At 42.1% G+C, this 24,813-nt stretch overlaps 1 protein-coding gene across 1 annotated transcript in view; it reads left to right on the top strand.

The window, feature by feature from the left end:
• Positions 1 to 24,813, top strand: part of LOC124776177 — a 149,508-nt gene that overhangs the window by 49,574 nt on the left and 75,121 nt on the right. Inside the window, exon 2 of the mRNA XM_047251012.1 lies at positions 23,029 to 23,250. Within this exon, the coding sequence (XP_047106968.1) occupies positions 23,029 to 23,250 (222 nt within the window). The remainder of the gene's footprint in view (positions 1 to 23,028; positions 23,251 to 24,813) is intronic.

Here is a 24,813-nt window from a genome sequence, read left to right as displayed (position 1 = left end):
ATTAGGTGTCTGTTTGCAAGAAGAACATGACCTCAAAATTTGGTATGTCTAATACTAGTGGGTTACTAAGCACCACCTTAATGGCTTCAGAAGATTCTGGATGACTTTCATCCCGTGTGAAATTTCTTAAATCGTTAAGGCACCCCACTAATTTAATAAAATTCGGCACAGACTTTCGAAAAAATTTGTCATGCCAGGTCTTGCATCTGAGTCTATTGCATAGATATGAGGCATGTACCAAGGAGTTGGGAACTGGGGCACACTAGAGATGGACAAGTATATTTCATATGTTGGGTGGGTGGTGGAATATCACTGTGGGAGGGATGGGGAGGATATTTGTCATTTCAGTTTTGACTGTCTCCCGACCTGTCCTAAAATATCCTCACTACTGTCTTCCCCAACCCTCCCATAATGATATCTTGTTGCCCACCAGTCCTAGACAATACTCTTATCCATCACTACTCCTCTCTTGCTCCTAGCCCCTTGCCTCAAGGCTTATATTCCTGCAACAGACCCAGAAGCCATATCTACTCCAGTCCTATCACTGGCATCTCCTATTTGATCAAAGACAGAGCCACCTGTGAAAACAGCCATATGATCTACCAAATAAGCGGTAACATTTGTGACACATTCTATGTCGGCATGACCACTAACAAACTATCTGTTTGCATTAAAAAGCTACTTTGTAAAAGGGGAGAAAGGGATAATGTGATCAATTTTAGACCTATTTCTATGCCAACAGTGTTTGCTTAAGTTATTGAAAAGGCTGTGTATGTAAGGATAATTGATCATTTTATTTCACATAATTTGCTATCGAATGTCCAGATCAGTTTTAGAAGTGGTTTAACAACTGATAATGCTATATTCTCTTTTCTCTGTGAGGTACTGGATGGATTAAACAAATGGTTTCGAGCACTAGCCATCTTTTTTTAATCAACTAAGGTGTTCAGTTGTGTTGATCACAAAATATTGATACAGAAGTTAGACCATTACAGAATACAGGTAGTAGCTCACAGTTGGTTCACTTCCTCCCCAACCCCTACCCCACTATCCCTCCCACTCCTCAACCTGTGCTGCCTCCTTTTACCAGTCACTCACTTCAGCAGTTGTTGCTCATGTCAAACACAGTCACAGTCGGGCCTTAATAGCCACAGACAGTAGCCGTGTGTGTGTGTGTGTGTGTGTGTGAGAGAGAGAGAGAGAGAGAGAGAGAGAGAGAGAGAGAGAGAGAGAGAGAGAGAGAGTTCTACTTCTGAGGAAGGACTTTGTCGGAGATTGTGCATACTTCCAGTGTCCTTTTCATTGTGCCGGCCCACAACTCGATGACTCTTCTACGTTACGAGTAGAAATCTATCCTCTATATTATTGTTCTTACATCCTGGACCTTCCATTGATCAATCAATAATATTTGTAACTATACAAGCTCTCAGGTAATGTAGTTACCATTAACAAAAAGTTATATCAAATGAGTATGTGAAGCAACTACCAGACCACATTAAATGAAACAACTCTACATATACACTTGACAGCACAGAAAGTTCCCCACCCCTCAGAATTCTAAGCCTTGTCATATGCATGATTTGACAACACAGGATGCAGACACTGTAAGATGTAGACATTGTCTTTCACTTGAGTTGTTAGAGTGTTGTACCACTCGTGGTCTAGTGGTAAATGTCATGCAATGTAGATGCAAAGTTGTATGCTCCAGTCTATTCATTCCTTTATTTTTTAACTGCAGTTTGACTGCCTGCTAAAAGTATGAATCTGATGAAACCTCAAAGGTAATCTGCTTCACTTTCTAACCACACAGTAATAACAAAAGAGCCTTTGGCTGCATCAAGATCACAACAGTTTATGCTTAAATGTTTCCTCACCCTACATAACCACTGCAACCCAGCTGCTCACCACCAGGCATCTGACACTGGTTGTAGTCCGAACAGATGAATGTGGTGCATCTGCGTTTGTAGTAAATTTATGCTCTCACACTGGTAAGCATGAAATTATTTATTAGCATAGTTGGATTTTCTGCAGTAAATAACTTTAGTAAACCAAGTGAACATGGAGCTACACAAAAGGTATGAGTGTATTTATCAACTGTCATTTTCTAATTTAAAATTCTAGTATTTGACTTGCAGTTATGAATTGGATTTTTCATAATTTGATCTTTTTAACATTGTTTATGCATTATAAACTAAGTAGCACGAGGAAGATATCTAATATATGTGACATACTGTTTGCTGTGGGTTTAACAGAGGGGTAAATGCACCTTGAAGCATTTGTGTGAAGTGTGGAACGATATTAGGAAAACCACATCAGAAAAGCATTTTCTTGTTTCTTTCATTCTGGCATGAACGAATTTCCACATTCATGAAGTTTCAATAATTGACATATGTGATGAACTGTTACCATTTAACTTTCGTACAACATTTGCATTCAACTGCCAAAGTTAAGAAGTCAATAGCAGAAGTATGACATGCCACAATTAACAGCAACAAAAATCAAACTGGTGTCTATTACCGCATTTTCGTTTCAGTGTCATCAGTTCACTCATAGAGCTTCCCTATGCCATGGCTATCAACAATGAGAAGATGCTGTTATAAAAGACATGGCAAATATGGAGGCTCCTTCATCTGTCAGTTAACCCCAAAATGTAAAATATGTCTGAAGTGTTAGACCCTTGCATCTATTTCATAACACTTAAACAATATTCATAAGATTCAATTACACACAATCCAGTTCATAACTACTCATCAAATATTGGAAGTTCAAATAAGAAAATGACAACTGATAAATATATTCACAATAACCTACACATGTGTAACTGCACGGTGTCCACCCCATTTATCAAAGTTATTTCATGCGGAGAATCAAACTACACATAGAAACAATTTAAATGCGAGAGCAGCATGGTGCCAAAAATACGTCGCAATGAGCTCAACTGGTCAGATGGTGGCTGGCATCAAGAGACCAGTGGCAGACAGCTGGTTGCTGCTCTATGGAAAGAAAACTCTCGACTATAATCTATTCCGATCTTGATGCAGCCATGAGCTCTTGCACAGAAGATTAGAAAGTGAAGCAAATTATCCCTGAGTTTCTATCAGACTGATACATTAAGTACACAGCCGAAATGTGGTTAAAAAATAAAAGAATGAGAGGACTTAAACTCTCAACTATGCCTCTACATTGCGCGACATTTACTACCAGATACAACACTGTAACAGCTCGAGTGGAAGACAACATTTCCTCCAGACACATACACATACTATAGTGTTGCCAGATTGTGTAGACAGCCAGACTTAGAATTCTTAGAGGACAACTAATTTTTGTGCAGTCAAATGTAAACAATAGGTTTATCTGGGCTTGCCCAACTTATACAATACAGTATTACAGTATTATATTTACAGACTGCAAGAATGAAAGACGCAAGCAAGATATAGACAACATTTTAAAAACCCAATATGTCTGATAATGTTAGTAATCTTCCAAGGTGTTGAGATGCCTCAGATCACCAGTTATTTTGGCAACAGAGAATGTTGCTGTCTTCAGCTGATTTCTGTGGGATGGATTGTTACACGACTGAGTTCACTGGGTAAAAATTTAGTTGTCTATTGTGTTGAAACTAAATGAAACAGCACGCATCTGCAGGATATGTGCAACTAGGAGTGGGAACCAACTGCTGACTGAAAACTACCTCAGTATGAAAGCCATCTTGAAATACAAACTGTGGTTGGTTAAGTATCCCATAATGAAGGAAAGAAAAAAAAGTTCTTGTCCTGGCAGAGAGTTGACAATGATATGAAGAAAAGTTTGTTTTAGTTATGCTGAATAAAATTTGTGTGAATAGTTCTATGTTCTAGATTTGACCAATTTCTTTTTACATGGTGAGTTAATTGTGAGCACGTTTTACCATGCATTCATACTATTGATTCACCTCAATAGGTAATTAATTCCCTACCTTCAGTGTGGATGTACACTTACATTCAACCTCCAGTGTGAATATAAAATCAGCGAGAAAGTATGACATGGACAGGGACTGCTGATAGGTGCCACTGGGGGGCTGTGGGAGTCTGCTGGGGAGCACGATGAGATAGCCTGCGTTTTTGCAATAAACACTGTGTCCAGGTGGCATTGTGGTTAATGTGACTGCCTAGTAACCAGAAGATCACGGGTTTGAGTCCCTCTACAGCACACATTTTCACTCATCGCTGCTGACTCTGTGTAAAGTCTCGATGCAGCTAATATTATTAGTCCCTTCCCTTTCTCTGCCTTCCTCTCCCTCCAACTACAATTGCTGTCATAGCTGCGGATTCAGTGTGGTGTGTGTTCTTCCAGAAATGTCCAAAACAATAGACACCATGCTCATATAATAACTGAAAGTACTTCCTCAGGCTTCACTACTTCGGAAAAACCAGAAGAAGAAGAAAATGAACGTTATATTTTTAGGTAATGCCTGCTGAAATGGTTATCAGGGGGATGACACACAATCCCCATGTGTGACATTTTCTTTATTTTACACTGACAGTACCATATTAAGTGGTGTTGGCCATTATGACATATTTTTTGTTTTAGGAGATTTCCTTCTGGCGGCACACAGTCCACCTGGTTTCACTTTGAATGATCTTCTGTTTATGTGGTTTGTTCTTCTTCAGTATTCTAGTGCGACAGTACTTAATCTTAACATCTACATTTGTCAAACCATTGGCCATACTTGCATAACCGGTTGATATTATCATTCACAGGCTCAGTAGTTGTAGCTGACAAGCTATGGAAGAAATACATTTGTGCAGATGCTTCAGCTGTTGATCTGCACCTCCCCTAACATGGTGTGGTTGTCCACAACAAAGTCTCCATAACTATTGTTGCCCTCCCCAACCACGCCATCTGCACAGCAGCTATGGTCTAGGTTATTTTGTGTGCACTGAGCAAGACTTCAGGAAGTATTGTAAGCTATTAGAACAAAGGTGACTGACTTGTTTATCCAATAAACCTTCAGTACCTTCAAAACCACCATAAGGGTGACTCTTCAAATTATGGACCAATTTCATACACTTTCCTGCTTAAGGAAGCACCAGGATCATTGTGAAATGTAGAAGAGACCATTATCACCTAAGGGAAGAATGCAGTTTTCAACATGTGATTTGATCACATAGTGTAAATATTTGAACAAACTATCTGTTGAGGATATAAATCACACATAAGCTTCAGCATATACACATGTAAGAAATAAGCATTTCAATCTAGGCTCAATGCTTCAATGAGGAGTATTCAAAGGAACATTAATTGCTGTGTATCAAATGAAAAGTATACAAACAGCTTTAAGGTATTACAAACAATGTCTGAAATTTATTTAATCATCCTGTGAGATGCAGTAGTCTTCTTACACTGTCAAAATGTAAGCTTATGACAAAGCAAGCTGGGATCATCTTACTTCCTCTTGATTTGTTACCTGCCTCCTTAAATTCATTTTTTTTTTAAATTTTTGACCAATTACCATCAAAATATGTAAATGTAATCTGCAATTTCATAAAAGAGAAAGGTTGGCCCTCAGTTTTAAAGAATATAGCACCAGATCTAAATTTGTGCTCCGTTTTATGTATGTAATTGATTTTCTAATTTATTTTGACAATTTATTGTTAATATCTTTTGTTATAGGATGAAATCAGTAATTGTTTTGTGGCTTAGATTCTATTGCTGACTTACAAACATATATAAATTCTGTACTAATTATACACATTTGGAAAAAGAATCACTAGGATTCTTGAAGTATTTATTTGGCTCTATTTGAAAATATATTAACAAATCCAGCCCTTCATTAATTCCAAAGTAATTAACAGGTTTGTAAAAAGTATTGTTTCTATATCTATATCTGTTAATTTCATCATTTAAACAAATAATTCGGCTTAACCCCTGTGTAGAACAAACTGTTAAAAAGAACCAATTTTTCAATGTATTCAGTTAATTTAATGATTTATGTTTTAATTGTAACTTCTGCAACTTAAACACTGAACAATGTGTAGTTTCAGTGCCTATTACTGAGATGATGTATAAAGGCCCAATTTTTGGTCCCGAGACAATCAGTCCACGGGCGATTTTCAGACGAGAAACCTGTGCTGGTTAGGTCAACAACAATGCATCAACGTAACTGTGAAATACGTGCAATAGGTCATGTGTTAAAACAATGACAGTGTTTATTCAATATGTAGCATATTATTCTGCAATAACTGTGTGATCAGGTTTTTACTGCTCATAGGTGTTCAACAGTAAACTACGGTAGCAGTATGCTGATGTTTGCCTGAATACTATTAATGAGGTTCATCGAAAGTTAAACAATAGTGCACTGGCCATATTAACTGTGTTTATTGGCAGGTCGTGAACAGTGAAAGTAAAGAACTAGGAATGCAACTGTGCACCTGTTGGCTACATTATTTACAGTAGTCAGTGTTGAAATTCCACTCCCCATTTTTCAGTCAGTAACACAACGCAATATGTTGACACCAAGAACCATGAACAAACAAATAAAGCAGGTGAACATCATGTATGGTTCCCTTCTGGGTGATGATTATTGTAATTGGGCACAATAAACTAGGACTCACGAACTATGAACACTATCTCAAGAACAGTTTACAATACAGTGATTATAACGAAGGAAGTGCAACAGCAAATCAGCGAATGGGTTTCATGGCCACAGTATGACAGCAGCCAATCAGCTAGTGGGTTCTATGGAAGCAGCCATTGAGTACAGGAGCAGCAAATCAGCACACACATAGACGCAGCTGTGCAGACGATGAATCGAGATGATGATTACTGCTGCTGCAACTGCAGCAGCAGCAGCAGCAGCCGCAGAAGACGAGTCAATAAGAATAAGGTAATTTCATAAAAAAGTCATTTTATATTAAATTATGCATAATGAGTGGCCTTAACGAACAAGACAGTGTGATGAGAGAGAAGGGACAATGGGGAACTGGTTCTGTAAATGACATGCACGTAACTTTGAATGATGGGGACAAAAGCCCTATTGTAGATGAAACGATAAAAGCGTCATGTACACTGTATGGTGATGGAAGTGAAATGGATGAAAACAGTACTGAAGTGGATGAAATCATTAAGGTTAAGGGGGAGTAGTGAAAGTCAGTGAGGGCAACAGGTTAGCGCAGACAAAAATTGGAATGAATGTTAAAAGAAATTATGAGTAGTATGTGTACGAAAGAAGACATTATTAAGGTGGAAAAGAAAACTCATAGCATTAGAACTGACATGGTTAGCTTCAAGGATGAATTGGAGAAATAAATTAAAAAGGAGATTAAGGTAGTCAGCTCTAATCTTTCAGAATTAAATAAGAAGGTTGAGGCAGTAGCTAACGGTTGTGATGAAAAGATAAAGAAAGTAGCGCATAACACTAATGAGAAATTAACATTAATGAGTAGTAAATGTGTAGAAGACAGAAAGAAGCTTTGTGATGACTATAGTAGGAGGGTGCAGGCTTCCAAAAACCAGCGTAAAATGAAATCAAAGCACCCAGGAAATTTTGTGCTGAAAACAGGGTTAACCTTGAACCAAATCAATCAGATTAAAAATGATTTAGAAACAATTAACTTTACAGGGCTGCTGCCCTTTATGCTGTCAATGCCATGTTGGGACCGGTAGAGTAGTTTCTGTTCCATGGAGAACCAACCGTACCTGCACATAGGCTATTATTATGATGGAATCACCACTTCAAAAGGCATTCCAAAGCTGCTGCCAGCTTCCCTCTGTGGAGTAAACCATCTACCATTCCTGTCTGCTCCTAGAGAATATGTTGCATGGCTAAATATAGTTTTCTGTTAGAAAGTGTTTGTGCGTTGTGTATCTGAGGTGGGACAGGTAGGTAAATTCACATATCCAGGTAAATTATTGGTGTACTGGCTAATAAAACAAAGTATGCAAGCTGTGTGGGCAGTGTGAAACTTTTTTAAGCACTGTATTTGAAAAATATTATTCATTTTGTTCCACTTCTAGAATCTTAGGTTTTGTGGATTTTTGCCTGTACATTAATGGGTGTGGATGCGTTCAGTGGAGACAAGTGTGTCGTGTATGATTTTTCTCAATAAATATGTCCTACTGATGTTGCAGTATATCTCCAATGTTCTGGATGCATCAAATGAAGTTTAAAAGACAGCTAACTCCTGCTGCTGGTATGCCTCTTCATGTAAATGTCAGAGTTACTATTATTATTCAATACAGAAAGGAAGATTACCAGCTTAGCAATTTGCTGAAAATGAGTTCATTAAAGGGAATATTACAATTAACATCCTGTTAACGACAAATTAATTAGAGATGGGAAGCAGCCCCAGATTGGAGAAGGAAATTGGACAGATAGCTGACTCCATAAAAATTAATACATTTCATACTGTGCTCGAGCACAGGCAATAAAAAACAGTGAGCAAACATGATGTGTGTACTTGTTGCCTCAGGGTCTCCTGCGAAACTGAGGTGCTTGAGTAAGCTACATCACACTGCTTTGTTGCGTGCTTGTTGTCAAGCCAGTTTATGAAGTACACATCCCTCTTCATTTTTATATAACTTTGTTTTGAATGCACTGTACAAGAATATTGAATACCTTGAAAATTAACGAGTTCAGCCATTCATTCACATGTAATATTCCAACAGCTCCATCACCGATGAGAGCCTTCAGGGGTGTAAAACGAGTAAGTGAGAAGTGCCACTGAACTACTAACAACCATTTTCATCTACTACTAATCTGCTCACATTAATCATTATTCAAGGGGATCAGTTCTACATCATTTTATTTTTATAAATATACAGAGAAGCAACTACTTGAAAAAAGCCAATGCTCTGCTACTTAAACTGCTCTGCCACTATTTTGATTTAATACTTCATGCTAAATGGGCATTTAATTTTACACAGGACACTGTCATCTAAACTTATTCTGATAAATTCATATACTTCCTTCCTGTGCAATGCCCTTTATGCTGTCAATGCCACGTTGGGACCGGTACAGTAGTTTCTGTTCCGTGGAGAACCAACCGTACCTGCACATAGGCTATTATTATGATGGAATCACCACTTCAAAAGGCATTCCAAAGCTGCTGCCAGCTTCCCTCTGTGGAGTAAACCATCTACCATTCCTGTCTGCTTCTAGAGAATATGTTGCATGGCTAAATATGGTTTTCTGTTAGAAAGTGTTTGTGCGTTGTGTATCTGAGGTGGGACAGGTAGGTAAATTCACATATCCAGGTAAATTATTGGTGTACTGGCTAATAAAACATTTTTTACTTTAATTTTGAATATTTGGGGATTTCCAGATTGCTCCTAATGTCGGCTGGCAGATATTAAAAGGGTGTTGCACCTGAATATAAAACAGTTTTCTTAACCCTAAGCTTCAATGCATATTCTCTATGTAAATTATTTATATTGTGATTGTTATGGTTGCAAACTTTGCAATTAATGCTAAATTCTCTCTTGTCCATTTGAGCAGCTCAGAGGTCAGCATATCTTGCTGCTATGTGGAAGACCCAGGTCCAATTCGTGGTAATGCCTTTTTTTTTAAAGGGCGAAGCTACTCCACACCCACACTGACATGGTGACCATCACCAAAGTTCTACCATCACCTCCGTTTGCTTCGTTACAATTGAGAAGTGCACAGGATGTGGGGTCATGATGTTGTCCGTAGGATTACCCACTAATACAGGCACTTTGAGGCGATAGAAGTGGTCGAGAAGTGAGCAGAAGATAGCAGTTTTAAGGGCAGAGGGAGAAAAGTGCCAAGGCAAGCACCAAAGGAAAAGAACTTCTGCAATAGTCTGGACAGATAGTAAGAGCAGTAGCAGTTTCTTTCTGTCTGCAAGGGTGAGGTTGTCGTTAGTTTTGGGTATCGTGCGATGCTCGATACCATTGTCGCAGCTTAAAACACTCTTTACGAGTGTCAGTCCTATTGAGGAGGGGTACTCCTGGGCTGTGCACCTGAGTGTCTCCTGGGCCACCTGCAGCATCTGTACTTGTAACATGCCAAGGTCGTTATACGAGTGGTCAATTGGCCATAAAGAGGTTTGGTTGGATATGTTTATGTTTAGTGTGCAATACTGCTTTCCCGTATTGCCAGTTGGTCAGCTAGATATTTGCAGCTGGCAATGCCATTTAGTTTTGCTGTAATGCAGGAATTCACCAGTGTTTATTTTGTCTGTGAGCTTGTGCTGTGCTGTCCACAGGTGATTAATTGTCCCTAGATTGAAGTGTTTTTCAGCAGTTGTGTTTTCACCCGTGGTTGTGGTCGTAGTTTCCCAGGTTAAGAATGAAGTGAATGTCAGAGTGTCTCAAGTTCCTGTACAGTCGTGTGGTGAGTTTTTTGAATATCTGTGTGTGAGTCTCAAAGCAGTATTCTCTGTGAAGGTCGACAGTGTGTGTGGACTGTGGTGCACTTCGTTCTGTATCACCTGTAGGCAGCACAGGCGGTCAGAGCCACGTAACCCCAGACTGCAGCTGCATGTATCATCATGGGTCTAATCAGTATCATGTACACGGACCTCGATACCCTCCTATTCAGTGTGCTTTACCTGTTGAGCTTAGAGTAACACTGTTTGAGCCTTGCATTTGCTCAGTTGGCCTGGCACTGAAGTATTTGACTTTCACACTGAAACGTATTGGGCGTGTGTGTAGTGTTATTTGTCTGCAGTCTTAATGTGGGGTCCTGCCCACTCATCTCGTATAGGGTGCCTAAAGGATGCTGCATTCTCAAAATGCTATACAACAATTCAAGCAAACAACATTAATAGTTTTTATTACAAATAAGAAGCTTGACAATGCTTAACCTGGAATTTACAATGGTGTCGCAAGCAATAGGCGACATGCAGTATAAATCCGAGTCCTTTGATATATACAATGTTCGTGCAAGTTTGACACACAGTTTGTGGATCACTAATAACTGTTATTGTAGCATTCTGCGCTAGGCCTGTCCGTATACTGTCCTAATCCTGTCCAAATACTGAGAAGCCGAGGCTGGCAGGAGCGGCACTTATATTCTCTTTGTCTAGGGGCCTGCTCCCGTCGTGGTGTGGTCCTTGCCAGTGGGCTATTGGCTGACGGTGCGTTCACTGCCTTCTTTGCTCTTACGATCTTAATTTTCATTCCAGAGCTTGTGGGTATGCCAGAACACTTAATGTTTGTGCAGTTGTTATGGTTTGTCAGTGAACAGAACTGCTTCACACTTGTCAGCATTTGCTTTAACACACTGTCGTTCCAGCTAGGCAGTTTTGTTTGCAGTTGCGAACTATGCCTGATGGTTTCCAGTCTTGCACTAGGATGGTAGTGTCATCTGCGTAGATGGTTGCCATTGTGTTTTGTTCAGTTGGAAAGTCATTGACGTAGAGATTAAACAAGAGGGGCCCTTGGATGCTGCCTTGGGGTACTCCCACTTGTATACTGTGTTGTATTGACTGTTTGTCCTGAACGTCGGTGTTGAAGCTTCTGTGGGTGAGATATGAGTGTGTAAGATGTATGAGCTCGTCGGAGAGACTAGCAGTGCAGAGTTTGCGAATGAGACGATTGTGCCGTAGATGACTGAAGACCAGGAACAGCGCTCCTGTAGCTTTGTTGGTGTTGGGGGTGTGTGTAATATGTTCTACTACACAGAGGAGTTGTTGTGTTGTGGAGTGGTGATTGCTGAATCCAAATTGCTCCAGTCTCAGCGAGTCATTGGTGTTGCAGTGCATAGTAAGATGTTTGAGAATCATCTTCTCAACAATCTTATTCAGGGAGCTCAGCAGGCTGATGGCTCCGTAATTTTGTGGTAGGGAGTGGTATTTCCCTGGCTTCCTGAACATCAGGACAGGGAAGTGTTGATGTTGTAGAATGGTATTCGTCATATGTGTGAGATGCTCTATAGCTTTATTCGTGAACTCCTGGGTGACACGGTTTTGAAAGTGATTGGGACCAGGAGCTTTTCTAGCTGTTTTGTGCTTAATAACCTGTGTAATTTCATGTGTAGCAGTATGTATTGTTACATTGCACTTGGGCTGGGTTACAAGCCATATAACCTCCTGGTCCATTTCAAGTAGCAGTGCTGGATTGGAAGGAGCCAGATTCAGTGTGAATGATGTTGCTAGTGTTCTGGTCATCAGCTCATGCTTCTCCTCCATGGAGTATGCTGGTCTGTAAGGTATTTGTAAACTTGGTGTGTAGTATTTCTTCTTGGTGGAGTGGACAGCTATTTGCCACACTCCAGGTCATGTGGTGTGCAGCCCTGTGAGTGTATTGTCCCAGTTTGTGGTTTTAAAAGTTTTAATTTAGCCTGTATGATCCCCTGGAGCCTGCTAATATGCTGTTTGTACAGCCAGTATCTCCCGAGATGATCTCTCATTGACATCGGCCCCTGTATTTCTGGGAGCAGGGCCATTGAGCATTCTTGTGGTATAAGTACTGTAATGGTACCTGCTACTGCATCCTGAACTGCGGTGGTAAGGGCTTTGACAGCGTCAACAAGTTTCCTGCTTTGTGTAATTTTGGAAATTTGTGGGATACGACTTTTCAAGCATTTCCTTGAACAATGCCCAATTCACACGCTTGTAGCTCAGTATCCTGTGAGATTCATCATACTGCTGTGTTTCTTACGAGTAAAGTATTACAGGTGTTTGGTGAGGCCAAATCATGTAACTAAAGGATGTTCTGAAATTCCCGTTTCTTTCCATGCAGTTGCTTCTTGTGATAATCAGAGGCTGATTATGACTAGTTAAAAATACTGCCACCTCCCCAATGAAATGTTGGCTGTTTGTTTTACCTTGTACGGAAGCAACAAAGAGCGTCCAGTGGAGTTAAATACCCTTGGCAGCAGAAATAAGTTTCACATGAAGTACACACAGCTTATCCTGTCTCAAACGCTTGACAGCTACACAGCGAATATTATTCAAATGTAGATGGCAGCTGTACCTTGAAAGTAAGCGTACCTCGTGAGTATATCAGCAGTACATCTTCTGACATGCTTGATGTGAATGTGAATATAGAATAATAGTTAAAAACAACTATAGAATTGGCCGGCAGAATCACCATTTGAGGTTCCGTAAACGTCCCCATTGGTTGTTTTCATGTCAGGTCTCCAGGTGGAACACATTGTCATCTGGTTACAATACTACGGCTGTGAGCCGTCGCACTATCTGCCGGAACACAAATATCCATCGACCGTGGGTCCACCACGCGTGCGCGAACACAACTGCCCTCTAGCGACAGGCACAACAGCGCACAGGTGGTGAAAGCTCGTGGGAACAATAGATATAAAAAACTGACAGTTTCTGATGACCGAAACAGGGACCATTGTGTTTCTTAACATCAAACAGAACAAGGTTCTAATTGTTAGTTAAAGGGTACCTCTTATCTCAATTCAGAGTATTGTTAGATAGCCGCATTCCAATGGCTTCTTCCACTACACAGTCCCAATACAGCGACACAAGGTCAACCACTTGTCTCATCGTACAACATTTCATATTTTTCAGTAAGACAATGTTCAGACACTCAGATTTTTCTGGCTGAATTAAATGTGCATGCCGATCGTGCTTCACGCAACGATACTGGAGCGTACGAATAGTTCGTCCAATATAGGCTTTCCCGCAATTGCAGGGAATTGTGTAGATCCCGGGCTTTCTCGAACCAAAGTTATCCTTCACTAAGCCCAGCAGAGCTGTGGTTTCAGGCGGTGGACGGAAAATACTTTTAATATCAAACTTCTTTAAAAATTTTCCTGTTTCTGAAGATATGCTCCCCGAAAAATGTAGGAATTCCGCAGATTTGCTTGTATCTTCTGTTAGTTCCCGCGAATGTCCAGTCTCCAGCTCTTGCGTCAAACTGTCTGCATCTCAGATAGCGTAAACCCTTTTCACCAATGTACGTAGGACCCCGTTGCGTTGGTAGGATTGATGACTGCCTGATGAATAAAGATATCTGTTCGTATGCGTGTGCTTCAGATAAACTGTCCTAATGTCCCATCACCCCTCCTGTGGACCAAGACACCTAAAAACGGATGTTCGCCATCCTCTTCGACTTCCATCATGAACTCAATATTGGGATGCACACAATTAAAATGATACAGAAAACGATCCAGAACATCCCTCCCAAATGGTCATCCCATAAACGTATGGTCGACGTATCTCCAGGAACAAGTTGGTTTAAAGAACCATGTTGCAATGTCCTCAATCTTCCACAAATTGGCGACCACGGGGGATAATGGACTCCCAATAGCCACTCAGTTTGTTTAAAACTTTTGACATTAAGTAAAAAAATACGTCAACGTCAACACATGGCGAAAAAGCTTGTTGTTTCTTCGTCCAATTTTTCACAAATTAACTGCAAAGAATCCTCAAGAGGAACTTTGGGAAACAGAGACGCAACATCAAAACTAAAGAGCCAATTCTTGGGATTGAGACTCAGAAGTCATATGTTGAATAAAAACCAGAGAATTGGAAATAAGATTATAGCAATTTCCGACAGGGGGACTGAGAATGGACGCTGGATACTTAGCCAACTTATAAGTAGGAGTGCCCAAATTTCTAACAAAAAGCCGAAGAGAAAGTCCTTCCTGTCTACCTTAGGCAAACCGTATAATCTCGGCTGGACTGCAGAACCAGGTCGACGTTTTTCCCAGAACTTCATCACATAATGAAGTCTCTTTTAATGACTGGAAGAGTCTTGAGAATCTTGGGTTTTATACGGTGAGTTGGATAGTTCTGCAATCTTTGGTATGCCGAGTGTGCAAGAGAGAGATCAATTTTAAGCACATAATTGTCCCGCGAAAGAAGAACCGTTGAACTGGCCTTGTCTGATGGAGGAATTACTAAATCTTCTCTGAAGGACCGGATTGCGGCTCTTTAAAGCGAGATGTTACGTCGCGGGGGTGGCACCTGACGCAGCTGAGACACCTCTTACCTAACCTCATCAGCTAGATGGTCGGGAAACCTGGACACGACTTGTTCAACGGCGGAAATGTATTCCGTAATTGCAACTTCACTGGGTGTATGGGTAAAATTGAATTCCTGTTCCAATACCGCAGGCTAGCATCGTTCACTCTTTCGTTGTGAGACTGATCACATGTCGACGGGTGTTATCACTGTAGACTGCGAAGAAAACTGTTGAATTTTCGAAGATTTCCTACTGACGGCGTTTGCATACACCCAGTCTGATATTGCCCAGGACGAACTGTCGACCCAATTCCAGTATGCAGCTGAAGCAGCGCTGAAACTGCCAAATGCAGATAAAATAAATCTTTGGATATGAAATCCAGTTGTGCGCATATAAAACTATTGTGCTCCCTTAGTAAGGCAAAACCAGCACGCTTCTTAATGGTGTTGGCCATTCTTGTCTCAATGTAATCAACAATTCTGGCAAATTTAAGTATTAAAACTTCATTCCAGCAACTCAGCCGAAAAGTGAGGTCGCTCAGTAATTTCCCCTTCTTACGAAGTTCATGAAATACCCTTGAAAGTTGAAACGTCCCCTCACCGTAGAGGATCTTCATGTGATTCCGTAATCTCTGCCGGCGTAATAATTGGTTGTATTCATGTCGGGGCTCCAGATCCAAAACATCATCTGATCTGACTGGAGAGCCGACATGAATACCCATAATCACGTATCAATGGCCAATGATGCAGACAAAATGGTCTTCGTCTCTTCGGTTTGGAGTGATCATGTGTACATGCGTGAACTCGAGTACACAAGCATGTGACTAGAAGTGAGACGGGGTCATACAGCGTATAAATTCTCAACCATGTAGTTGAGAAAGATCCAAACACCATTTCAACCTCAATATTCACAATTTTCCATCGCGTTTAGCCTAGGATTATTGTTTGCCCTCAGATGAACCAAAAGTAAAGAAACACATAGTATAGGATGTTATGTTGTCCATACCGCAAATGAAATAAATCTTTGGATATGAAATCCAGTTGTCTGCTGTTAAAGTCTCAGCAAGCCTTAACAGGTAAGTTCAGACATATTGTTACGGTCACGATGTCCAGAAACGAAAGGGCTGTTCTTAAAATTTCAGACAGTTGTCAGACAGGTATACACGGTGCTAAGTCGGAACTGTCCATTACCGCAACTAATTTCCAGCTGTATGAGGGGGCGAAAGAAGCAACACAAGGTACTTTGTTTCAGCAGTGTTCCGAAATGACAGGCAAATGATGTATTTATTACAATGAATGAAACATTGCACAAATAACTGACAGGACACTCAATATTTAGTCTGTCACAAATTACATGCAGGACACATCCAGAAATTAGTGAGAATTCTTAAATGGATGAAGTTTATCGCAGACGCTCATGGTGAGGAGGGAGGGGGGGGGGGGGGGGTGTTAGCGGCAAGTGCAACTCCTTGCTGTCCGTCCCCTGACGTCCCCCTCCTCCCCCCCCCCCCCCCCCACTTCTGTAACCTATGACTAAGTATAAATCTATGAAGTGCGACACTATGAATTAAATTTCAAAATAGGATATAAAAAAGTTTGCTCTCGAGCTCACATGCGATTGCACAGATTAGAAATGGAATTCCTGAAAAACCACCCATGCTTTCTGAAAACCGGGGAAAGTGTTTTAACGATATAGCTATGCTACTATCTGGGGAAAATCGAACGCATTTCTCGCAGTTACAGTGGAAAATTTACTCACAGAACATCCCGTAATATGCAGGCAGCACTGTGTGGTGGAAAAATTTCATAATTCACACAGTACTTACATGAAACTAAGTTTATTACTGTCTGCCAGCACTGAATCAGAAAAAAAGATGGTTCAGCACTAATCTTGATAACCGCAGAGAATACATGCAACTATCTAAATACGTTCCTGAGCTGTCCAGAATGCTGTGTTCCAATAACAGGTACATGGCTGTCCGGACCTCACTGCTGCTCCGTCCCGAAACACGATGACCCGGAAATACTAGCGGTCGCTCTAAAGATAGTACGACAGTCCTCTTATCGATAAGCGCCGCTGGTGCCACTCACGGGCAGGCAAGCCAGCAACTTAGTGATGCCAGTAAATCTAATAAGAAACGGGACGGCAGTACCGCAAAGACAAGATGTTAAGCAATAAACGGCACTAACACGAGCCGCGCACGGCTCAATCAGGGTATGGTATAATGCAGGACAATATAATTACATGGTTTTCAGTGTATGTAGTATTGCGATCTTCGATTTGTTTCCTTACTTTATACCACTTTATAACGTAATAACGTAGTCCCAAAACATGTTCTGGTTATTATATCACACATTTAACAACTGACGCGTAACATTGTCAGTACTGATTCATGAACGAGTTGTACGTTGCTTGACAATACATATACAAGCTTAGAATTTAGGACCTTAGCCACAGTCTTCCCACGTGGTATTGCTTCAGTTTATCCTGGTGTACAGCTGTGTATCCAAAGTACTGTCTGTTTTTTTAATTCATCTGTCTTTCGACTGGTTTGGAGTCCTACATCGCTTCCTATCTTCTGCACTACTTTTCATCTCTACAGGGTGTCCCCGAAATGTTGCGACAAAATTCGAGGAGTTGTAGAGGGTGTCTTGAGGAATAAATGGAGGATAGGAATACGTGTCCAGAAATTTCATCCAACGAAGCTACAGAACGTCGAAGTCATAGAAGCCTATGTCTGCCACTAGGGCACCCCTTCGGCAGCAAAATCACGTTGTACACTGACGAAATGTAAGAGGAACGCCTCGCAATGTTATTTCTTATTCAGTGATCGCAACTGATTGCCATGATCGCCATTGGAGAGGATGGAGCTAGCTGCTGCGTAGACAGGCCTTGTCTCCAATGAATGCGATGTTCTGTTGCCTTGGTGGATGACTGTTTCGGACACGGGTTTCCATCTGTAGTTTATTTTTCTCCTGTATTTTAGAGGGTTCCAGGAGAAAAATAAACTGCGAGTGGATACTCGTGTCGGAAACCGCCACCAACCGAAGCACCAGAGCATCATATTCATAGGAAACAAAGCCGTTCTAAGCAGCAGCTAGCTCCACCTTCTCCACTGAAGGTCGTGGTAATCAGTCGATCAGTGAATAAACAAACAACATTGAGAGACTTTCTGCCTACCGTCCTTCAGCGTGCAAAGTCACGTTTGCTGCCGGCGCCTATAACATCGGCGCGCTCTAGCGTTGATGAACGACGTTTCCCAACACGGGTTTCTACCTGCAACGTATTCCTCAAGATACCATCTACAACCCCTCGAAGTCTGTTTCAACGTATCTAGAACACCAAGTTTATAATTTCTTTGTACTAGGACGCATGTTCTAGTATCTGTCTACACCCACATTGCCTTTTTTCCATTTCTAATTCCTTCCAGCGCAAAATTAATTTTAGCGGCCTGCGTGGCAAATGTTCCATTAACGTGACCATTCTACTGGTAAGGCTTTCCCATAGATTTAATATAGGGCCTATTTATTTTTTCAAAATGGTTCAAATGGCTATGAGCACTATGCGACTTAACATCTGAGGTCATCAGTCCCCTAGAACTTAGAACTGCTTAAACCTAACTAACCTAAGGACATCACACACATCCATGCCCGAGGCAGGATTCGAACCTGCGACTGTAGCGGTCGCGCGGTTCCCAACTGTAGCGCCTAGAACTGCTCGGCCACTGCGGCCGGCTGTTTTTTCAGTACCTCCTTGTTTCGTATCCCGTCTCTCTACTTTACTACCTTCTTCGATAGTACCTCATCTCATAGGATCAAATTCTCCCCAATTTCTGATCGTTTGAAGTGGCGTAGTGATGAAGGTAAGGGTCTCGTACTGGGGAGGATGGTGGATTCAAATACTCGCCCCACACTGAGATCAGATTTTCGTGGCTTCCCTGAACCACTTCAGGTCACTGCATGGATAGATCCTTTGAAAAGTATACGCCGATTTCCCTTCACATCCTTCACACATCTCAGTTTATGCACAGTCTCTAGTTACGATTACGCTGAAAGGAAGCCAAATCTTCCATCCTTCTAATTTATACTTCTCAAATTTTCGCTTTGTATATATTTCAGTTCCACACAATGATATGCTCCAGAACTTTCTTCAGGTATGCCACATCCACTTGATGAATCCACCCCTGCAAGAGCTGTCATCTGCAGAGAGGAGTGAGAGTGTTTGTCATACCAGGAACATAAGAATACAACCCTGTGAAAATGGCTGTTGTCATCTTGGAAGACGGGAGGGTCCACAGCATATCCATATGAAAATGTAGAGGGGTAATGCTTAATTACAGATAATGTAGAGATGAACATCGTGGTTTATTTTCATGGCAATGAATGGTCGCAAGTCACGGTGCGAAAACTGCCCCAAAACATCACAGAACCACCTCCGGCCTGATCCACAACTTCCACTCTTCAGTGCGGCATCATTGCACTCCAGTCAACTACTGCCCAGGTACTGTGTTGTTTGTCCAATTAAAGACGTCCAACTCTACATGCCGCTGAGAGCAATGACCTTTTGCAAAGTACCTCGTTCCGAAAGTCCATGGCAGTTCCATTTGCAACGTTGGTTCGCTGGAAACTTGTTGCATTCTTTCAGTCCTGGATCCTTGCGGTGGGAGAGGGGAGAAAGTAAGAAACTGAGAGCCCCCCCCAATTAGAATCCTACTGTGGATCCGTGTCTGCATTGAATGACTGCAGCAATTTCTGTCGGGTTGGAAAAATATTGTCATTGGCAAGGTGTGACATCCGTCACTAGTCACTGTCGGTTAGGGTGTTTTAACAATGGCTGCTCTTAACATGTGTTACATGACTGTGAGTGGTCCACCATTCCTTGTAGACAATCCACAATGATACACCAATCAACCTCTTCATCTCAGAAGAACAATGTCCTCAATTATTTGGTGCATATATTCCAATCTCTGTTTTCACCTACAGTTTTTACCTTCTACAGCTCCCTCTAGTACCATCCAAGTTACTGCCTAATGTCTTAACACATGTACATGTCCTATTACCTCGTCAACCTATCTTAAAGCGCAAATTTCGTATAATTGAGTGGCACATACACAGACTTTCATTGTAAAGAGGCACTGTCCTGAGTTAGGTCAGCAGTGGAGTGTCACACAACCGTCTGGTATCAGTTCTACGCAACTTAGGGCGATCCAAAGCATTCGCTGTGAGCAGCAATTCCTTGTCATGTTTGAAACTGATTGTATCTGGTAATGTATGACAATTGTCTCTGGTCCATGTCAGCTAAAGTCTTCTTACTAGCGTTGCTCCTACGCCGTATTACATGGCTGCGAGAGATCTACCATTACTGTCTTGATACATCAACAAATCGGTGGACTGCACTCACGATCTGATCACAGAAGAGTCCAAACACGATAACTACTAACTGCAATCCTGTCACTTCTCCATGTAGAGCCTTCTTACTGCGGTGTTCCTTATAACTGACTGGCACATAAACTATCTCATCAAAAGACACCGCTATGTGATGCGGAATTGGCGACTATATGTCACGAGAGGTAGACTCGACAGGGTAACTGGAGGTGGGAGCCATTGTCTTATTAGCAGAGAAACAGTAACAGTAAAATGGGTTGTTCACGAGGGCTCGGTGATCTCGAACATAGTGACTGGATGTCACCGGAGTAACAAATCCATCAGGGCCATTTCAGACGTTCTAAAGCTGCCCAAGTCGACTGCTAGCGATGTGAGTGTGCAGTGGAAGAGGGGAGGAAACACCACAGCTAAACCTAGATGAAGCAGACATCATGCACTGATGGACAGGACCTCCAACCCTAGCAGACGGTGGTTGTAAGAAACCACATGAAATGAGTGGAAGGGATCACTCATGTGTTCCAAAGTACTACCAGTAGTCCAGCTAGCACAATGAATGAGAGTTAAATGGAATGGAGTACGACAGTCGTGCAGCTTCTGTCAAGCCACAAATTTCTGTAATTAGTGCTAAGCAAAACATGGGGTGCTGTAAAGAATGATGCCATTGGGCAGTGTATCACTGGAAAGCGGTGATTTGAAGTGAGGAATCACGCTACATACTTTGGAAATCCAATGAAAGGGTTTGTAGAATGCCTGCCATCATGCGTAATTCCAACACAGAAGTACAGAAGAGATGATGTTACAATATGGGGCTGTTTATCGTGCTTAGGGTGTCGTTCCCTCATTGCACTTAGGAAAACGCTATATGCAGAAGTATATGAAGACATTTTGTGGAACTTCAGGCTGCATTCAGCACAGGAAGTTTTCGGAGACTATAATTGTTTCAGCATGACAGTAAACCCTGTTGCGCAGCAGTATCTGTGAGGTAATGGTTTGTGAATAACATTATTCCTGAAATGGACTATGCTGCCCAGTGTCCCGACCTGAACCCAATGGAACTCATTTGGGAAGTGTTAAAAGATCGACTTCGCTCCGGAATCCAACATCACTACCACATCTGGTTTCAGCACTTGAAGAAGAACAGACTGTCATTCCCTCACTGACATTCATGCACCTCACTGGAAATGTCCCCAGCAGAATTCCAGCTATCATAAATTAAAGGGTGGTCATATCCCATGAGTAATAAAGGGACACACACACACACACACACACACACACACACACACACACACACACACAGCCAACAGCCGACCCACCAGCCCTTCGCATGATCTCCGTCACAATTTCACCCAACCCCTCCCTCCCCCAATCACTCCACCCAAAAAATTATGTTATGTGTAGCGCTGCCCTGCCAGCCGACCGAGAGAAGTTCATCTTTTGTCCCTGTAGTCGCTCAGTAAAGTAGGTCGTAAAGTGTGTAGGCTGCACAGGAAATTGGTCGGTCGGTTGGTGTGTGTGCGCAGTGCCCTTTATGTCCATTACTAGATGCTGGACACTTTTGATCAGAAGGTGTACCCACCACTTGGCCGGCATGACATACTTCAGAGCGGTGGAGGGTAATGTGACAGCCTGGCAGAAGTCCTACACAGATTGTTGTTGTTGTTGTCTCCAGTCCTGAGACTGGTTTGATGCAGCTCTCCATGTTACTCTATCCTGTACAAGCTTCTTCATCTCCCAATACCTACTGCAACCTACATCCTTCTGAATCTGCTTAGTGTATTCATCTCTTGGTCTCCCTCTATGATTTTTACCCTCCACGCTGCCCTCCAATGCTAGATTGGTGATCCCTCGATGCCTCAGAACATGTCCAACCGATCCCTTCTTCTAGTCAAGTTGTGCCACAAACTCCTCTTCTCCCCAATTCTATTCAATACCTCCTCATTAGTTATGTGATCTACCCATCTAATCTTCAGCATTTTTCTGTAGCACCACATTTCGAAAGCTTCTACTCTCTTCTTGTCTAAACTATTTATCGTCCACGTTTCCTTTCCACACATGGCTACACTCCATACAAATACTTTCAGAGACGACTTCCTGACATTTAAATCTATACTCGATGTTAACAAATTTCTCTTCTTGAGAAACGCTTTCCTTACCATTGCCAGTCTACATTTTATATCCTCTGTACTTCGACCATCATCAGTTATTTTGCTCCCCAAATAGCAAAACTCCTTTACTACTTTAAGTGTCTCATTTCCCAATCCAATTCCCTCAGCATCACCCGACTTAATTCGACTACATTCCATTATCCTCGTTTTGCTTTTGTTGATGTTCATCTTATACCCTCCTTTCAAGACACTGCCCACTCCGTTCAACTGCTCTTCCAGGTCCTTTGCTGTCTCTGACAGAATTACAACGTTATCGGCGAACCTCAAAGTTTTTATTTCTTCTCCACGGATTTTAATACCTACTCTGAACTTTTCTTTTGTTTCCTTTATTGCTTGCTCTATATACAGAGTGAATAACATCAGGGATAGGCTACAACCCTGTTTCACTCACTTCCCAACCACTGCTTCTCTCTCATACCCCTCGACTCTTTATAAGTGTCATCTGCTTTCTGTACAAATTGTAAATAGCCTTTCGCTCCCTGTATTTTACCCCTTCCCCCTTCAGAGCTCCAAAGCGACGAGTTGAGCTTTTTTGAGGGGGTGGCTGATATTTTGTCCTGTGAGATTGTCTGTACTGACGGGTGCCGGCAATGTGCCCGCAGGGCCCGACGTGGGAGTGGAGCGGCGAACTGCCGCAGGTGGCGCAGACGATCCTGCACCAACACGCGATCCAGGGCGATGTGACGGAGCTGCAGCTGGCCGCCGTGCACTGGACGTCCTACTGCCGGCAGGCGCTGTCTTCGCCACTGGACACTCGCATCCTGCTGCGCCTGCTGCAGGACCTGGACGCGCGCTGGCCACACGAGACGCTGTCCCGCGAGGAGGTAAGCGCTAAGCGGCCCGCGTGCGCCCGCATAGCTCGCCGGATACCGTAGGCCCATTTTCACTATCATATTCACACGTTGTCTCATTCGGCTCTGCTATTCCGATCAAATATCGGTTTTCCGAGCGTCAGTTGTTATACACCATGGTCGGCCAGGTCGTGCAAAATTTCACTTTTGCACAATGTGCTGCTTCCAAGCGCTCCGAGGTTCGGCCTGTCTCGTCACTGTTTGGTACGTCTCGGCTTTGCTTGGTCCCTCTTGGTATAGCACCACATTTCGTACAGCAGAGCGATGTGACACTTCCTTCCAGCATTTGATGAGGCTTCTTTTGATCAACACGGCTTTCTTCAGCTCGCCAGGGTCTTGGTGTAAGCACTGTTTATCCTTCGCTATTTGTTCGTGGTATAAAGGAAGTTGGTCCAGTGGTTATTCGCACAAAAACAGGCAGTCTAGTGATCTATCGTCACAAGATGTGGATGGGAACGAGAACAGAAGGTTGAAATTCTCCATATCCATTATGCAGAAATTTCCTATGGAACATTACACACCACGCAGATAGAATTTAAAGATTTAGTTGACAGGCTGGCTGGGGTGGTCGAGCGGTTCTAGGCACTACAGTCTGGAACCGCGCGACCGCTATGGTCACAGGTTCGAATCCTGCCTCGGGCATGGATGTGTGTGATGTCCTTAGGTTAGTTAGGTTTAAGTAGTTCTAAGTTCTAGGGGACTGATGGCCTCAGAAGTTAAGTCCCATAGTGCTCACAGCCATTTGAACCATTTTTTTAGTTGACGAGGAAAGAACCAGAAATTACAAAGATTAGCAGACGAGATTCTGTGTTCTGTACATCAAAAAGCACTTTGTTTTAAATCAGCAGACGTAGCTGACGTGATGACATTGATGGTTCAAGTAGCAAATTTTCGGAAGTAGCATACATTACTACGCCGTCAGGTATAACTGTTTCAGTGAAACTGTACGAAGAGTATGGAGACCAATCCATTTCGCAGAAAAAGTTCCAGGACAGGCTTTTTTTATTTCTGAGCTTGCGATACCAAAAGGGAACAAATGTTGCTTTCATGTTAACGTGTGTGTCCTCGAAATGACCTTGCGCGTGTTTCCGTGAAACTCACTATGTGGCAAGGCTGTGCTTAGCAACACCCTGTCTGGATTCTTGGCGCATTAGTTTTGGTGACACAGTCGATGCTGATTGTGAGCAAAGAGTGAACAATAAGTTCTGCGTCAAGCTGGGAAAACCCTAGTGAAATGTGGACAATGATTAAGCAACTGCAGCGAGGCCCTTTCAAGAATGCAACTGAAAGAAAAGCTCCATCAAGATATCACATACATACGACGGTCTGTGACAAATGAGCTTACAAGCATAGAAGTTGAAAATTTCCCTGCTTTCTTTCAAGACCTCCAGAAACGTTGGTAACTGTGTAAAAATGCCCAAGAGGCCTACTCCGATGGGAGCTAGGATCATTACTTGGTAAGTACAATTTTCTATATTTTTTTTAATCTGTCCTGTAACATTTCTGACAAAGGGAGTACATTCAGGATGAGTCATG

This window comes from Schistocerca piceifrons, chromosome 2 (genome assembly GCF_021461385.2).
Source record: "Schistocerca piceifrons isolate TAMUIC-IGC-003096 chromosome 2, iqSchPice1.1, whole genome shotgun sequence".
NCBI classification, from domain to species: domain Eukaryota; kingdom Metazoa; phylum Arthropoda; class Insecta; order Orthoptera; family Acrididae; genus Schistocerca; species Schistocerca piceifrons.
Note: the sequence above shows the minus strand (reverse complement) of the source record. Positions and strands in the feature narration are given on the sequence as shown.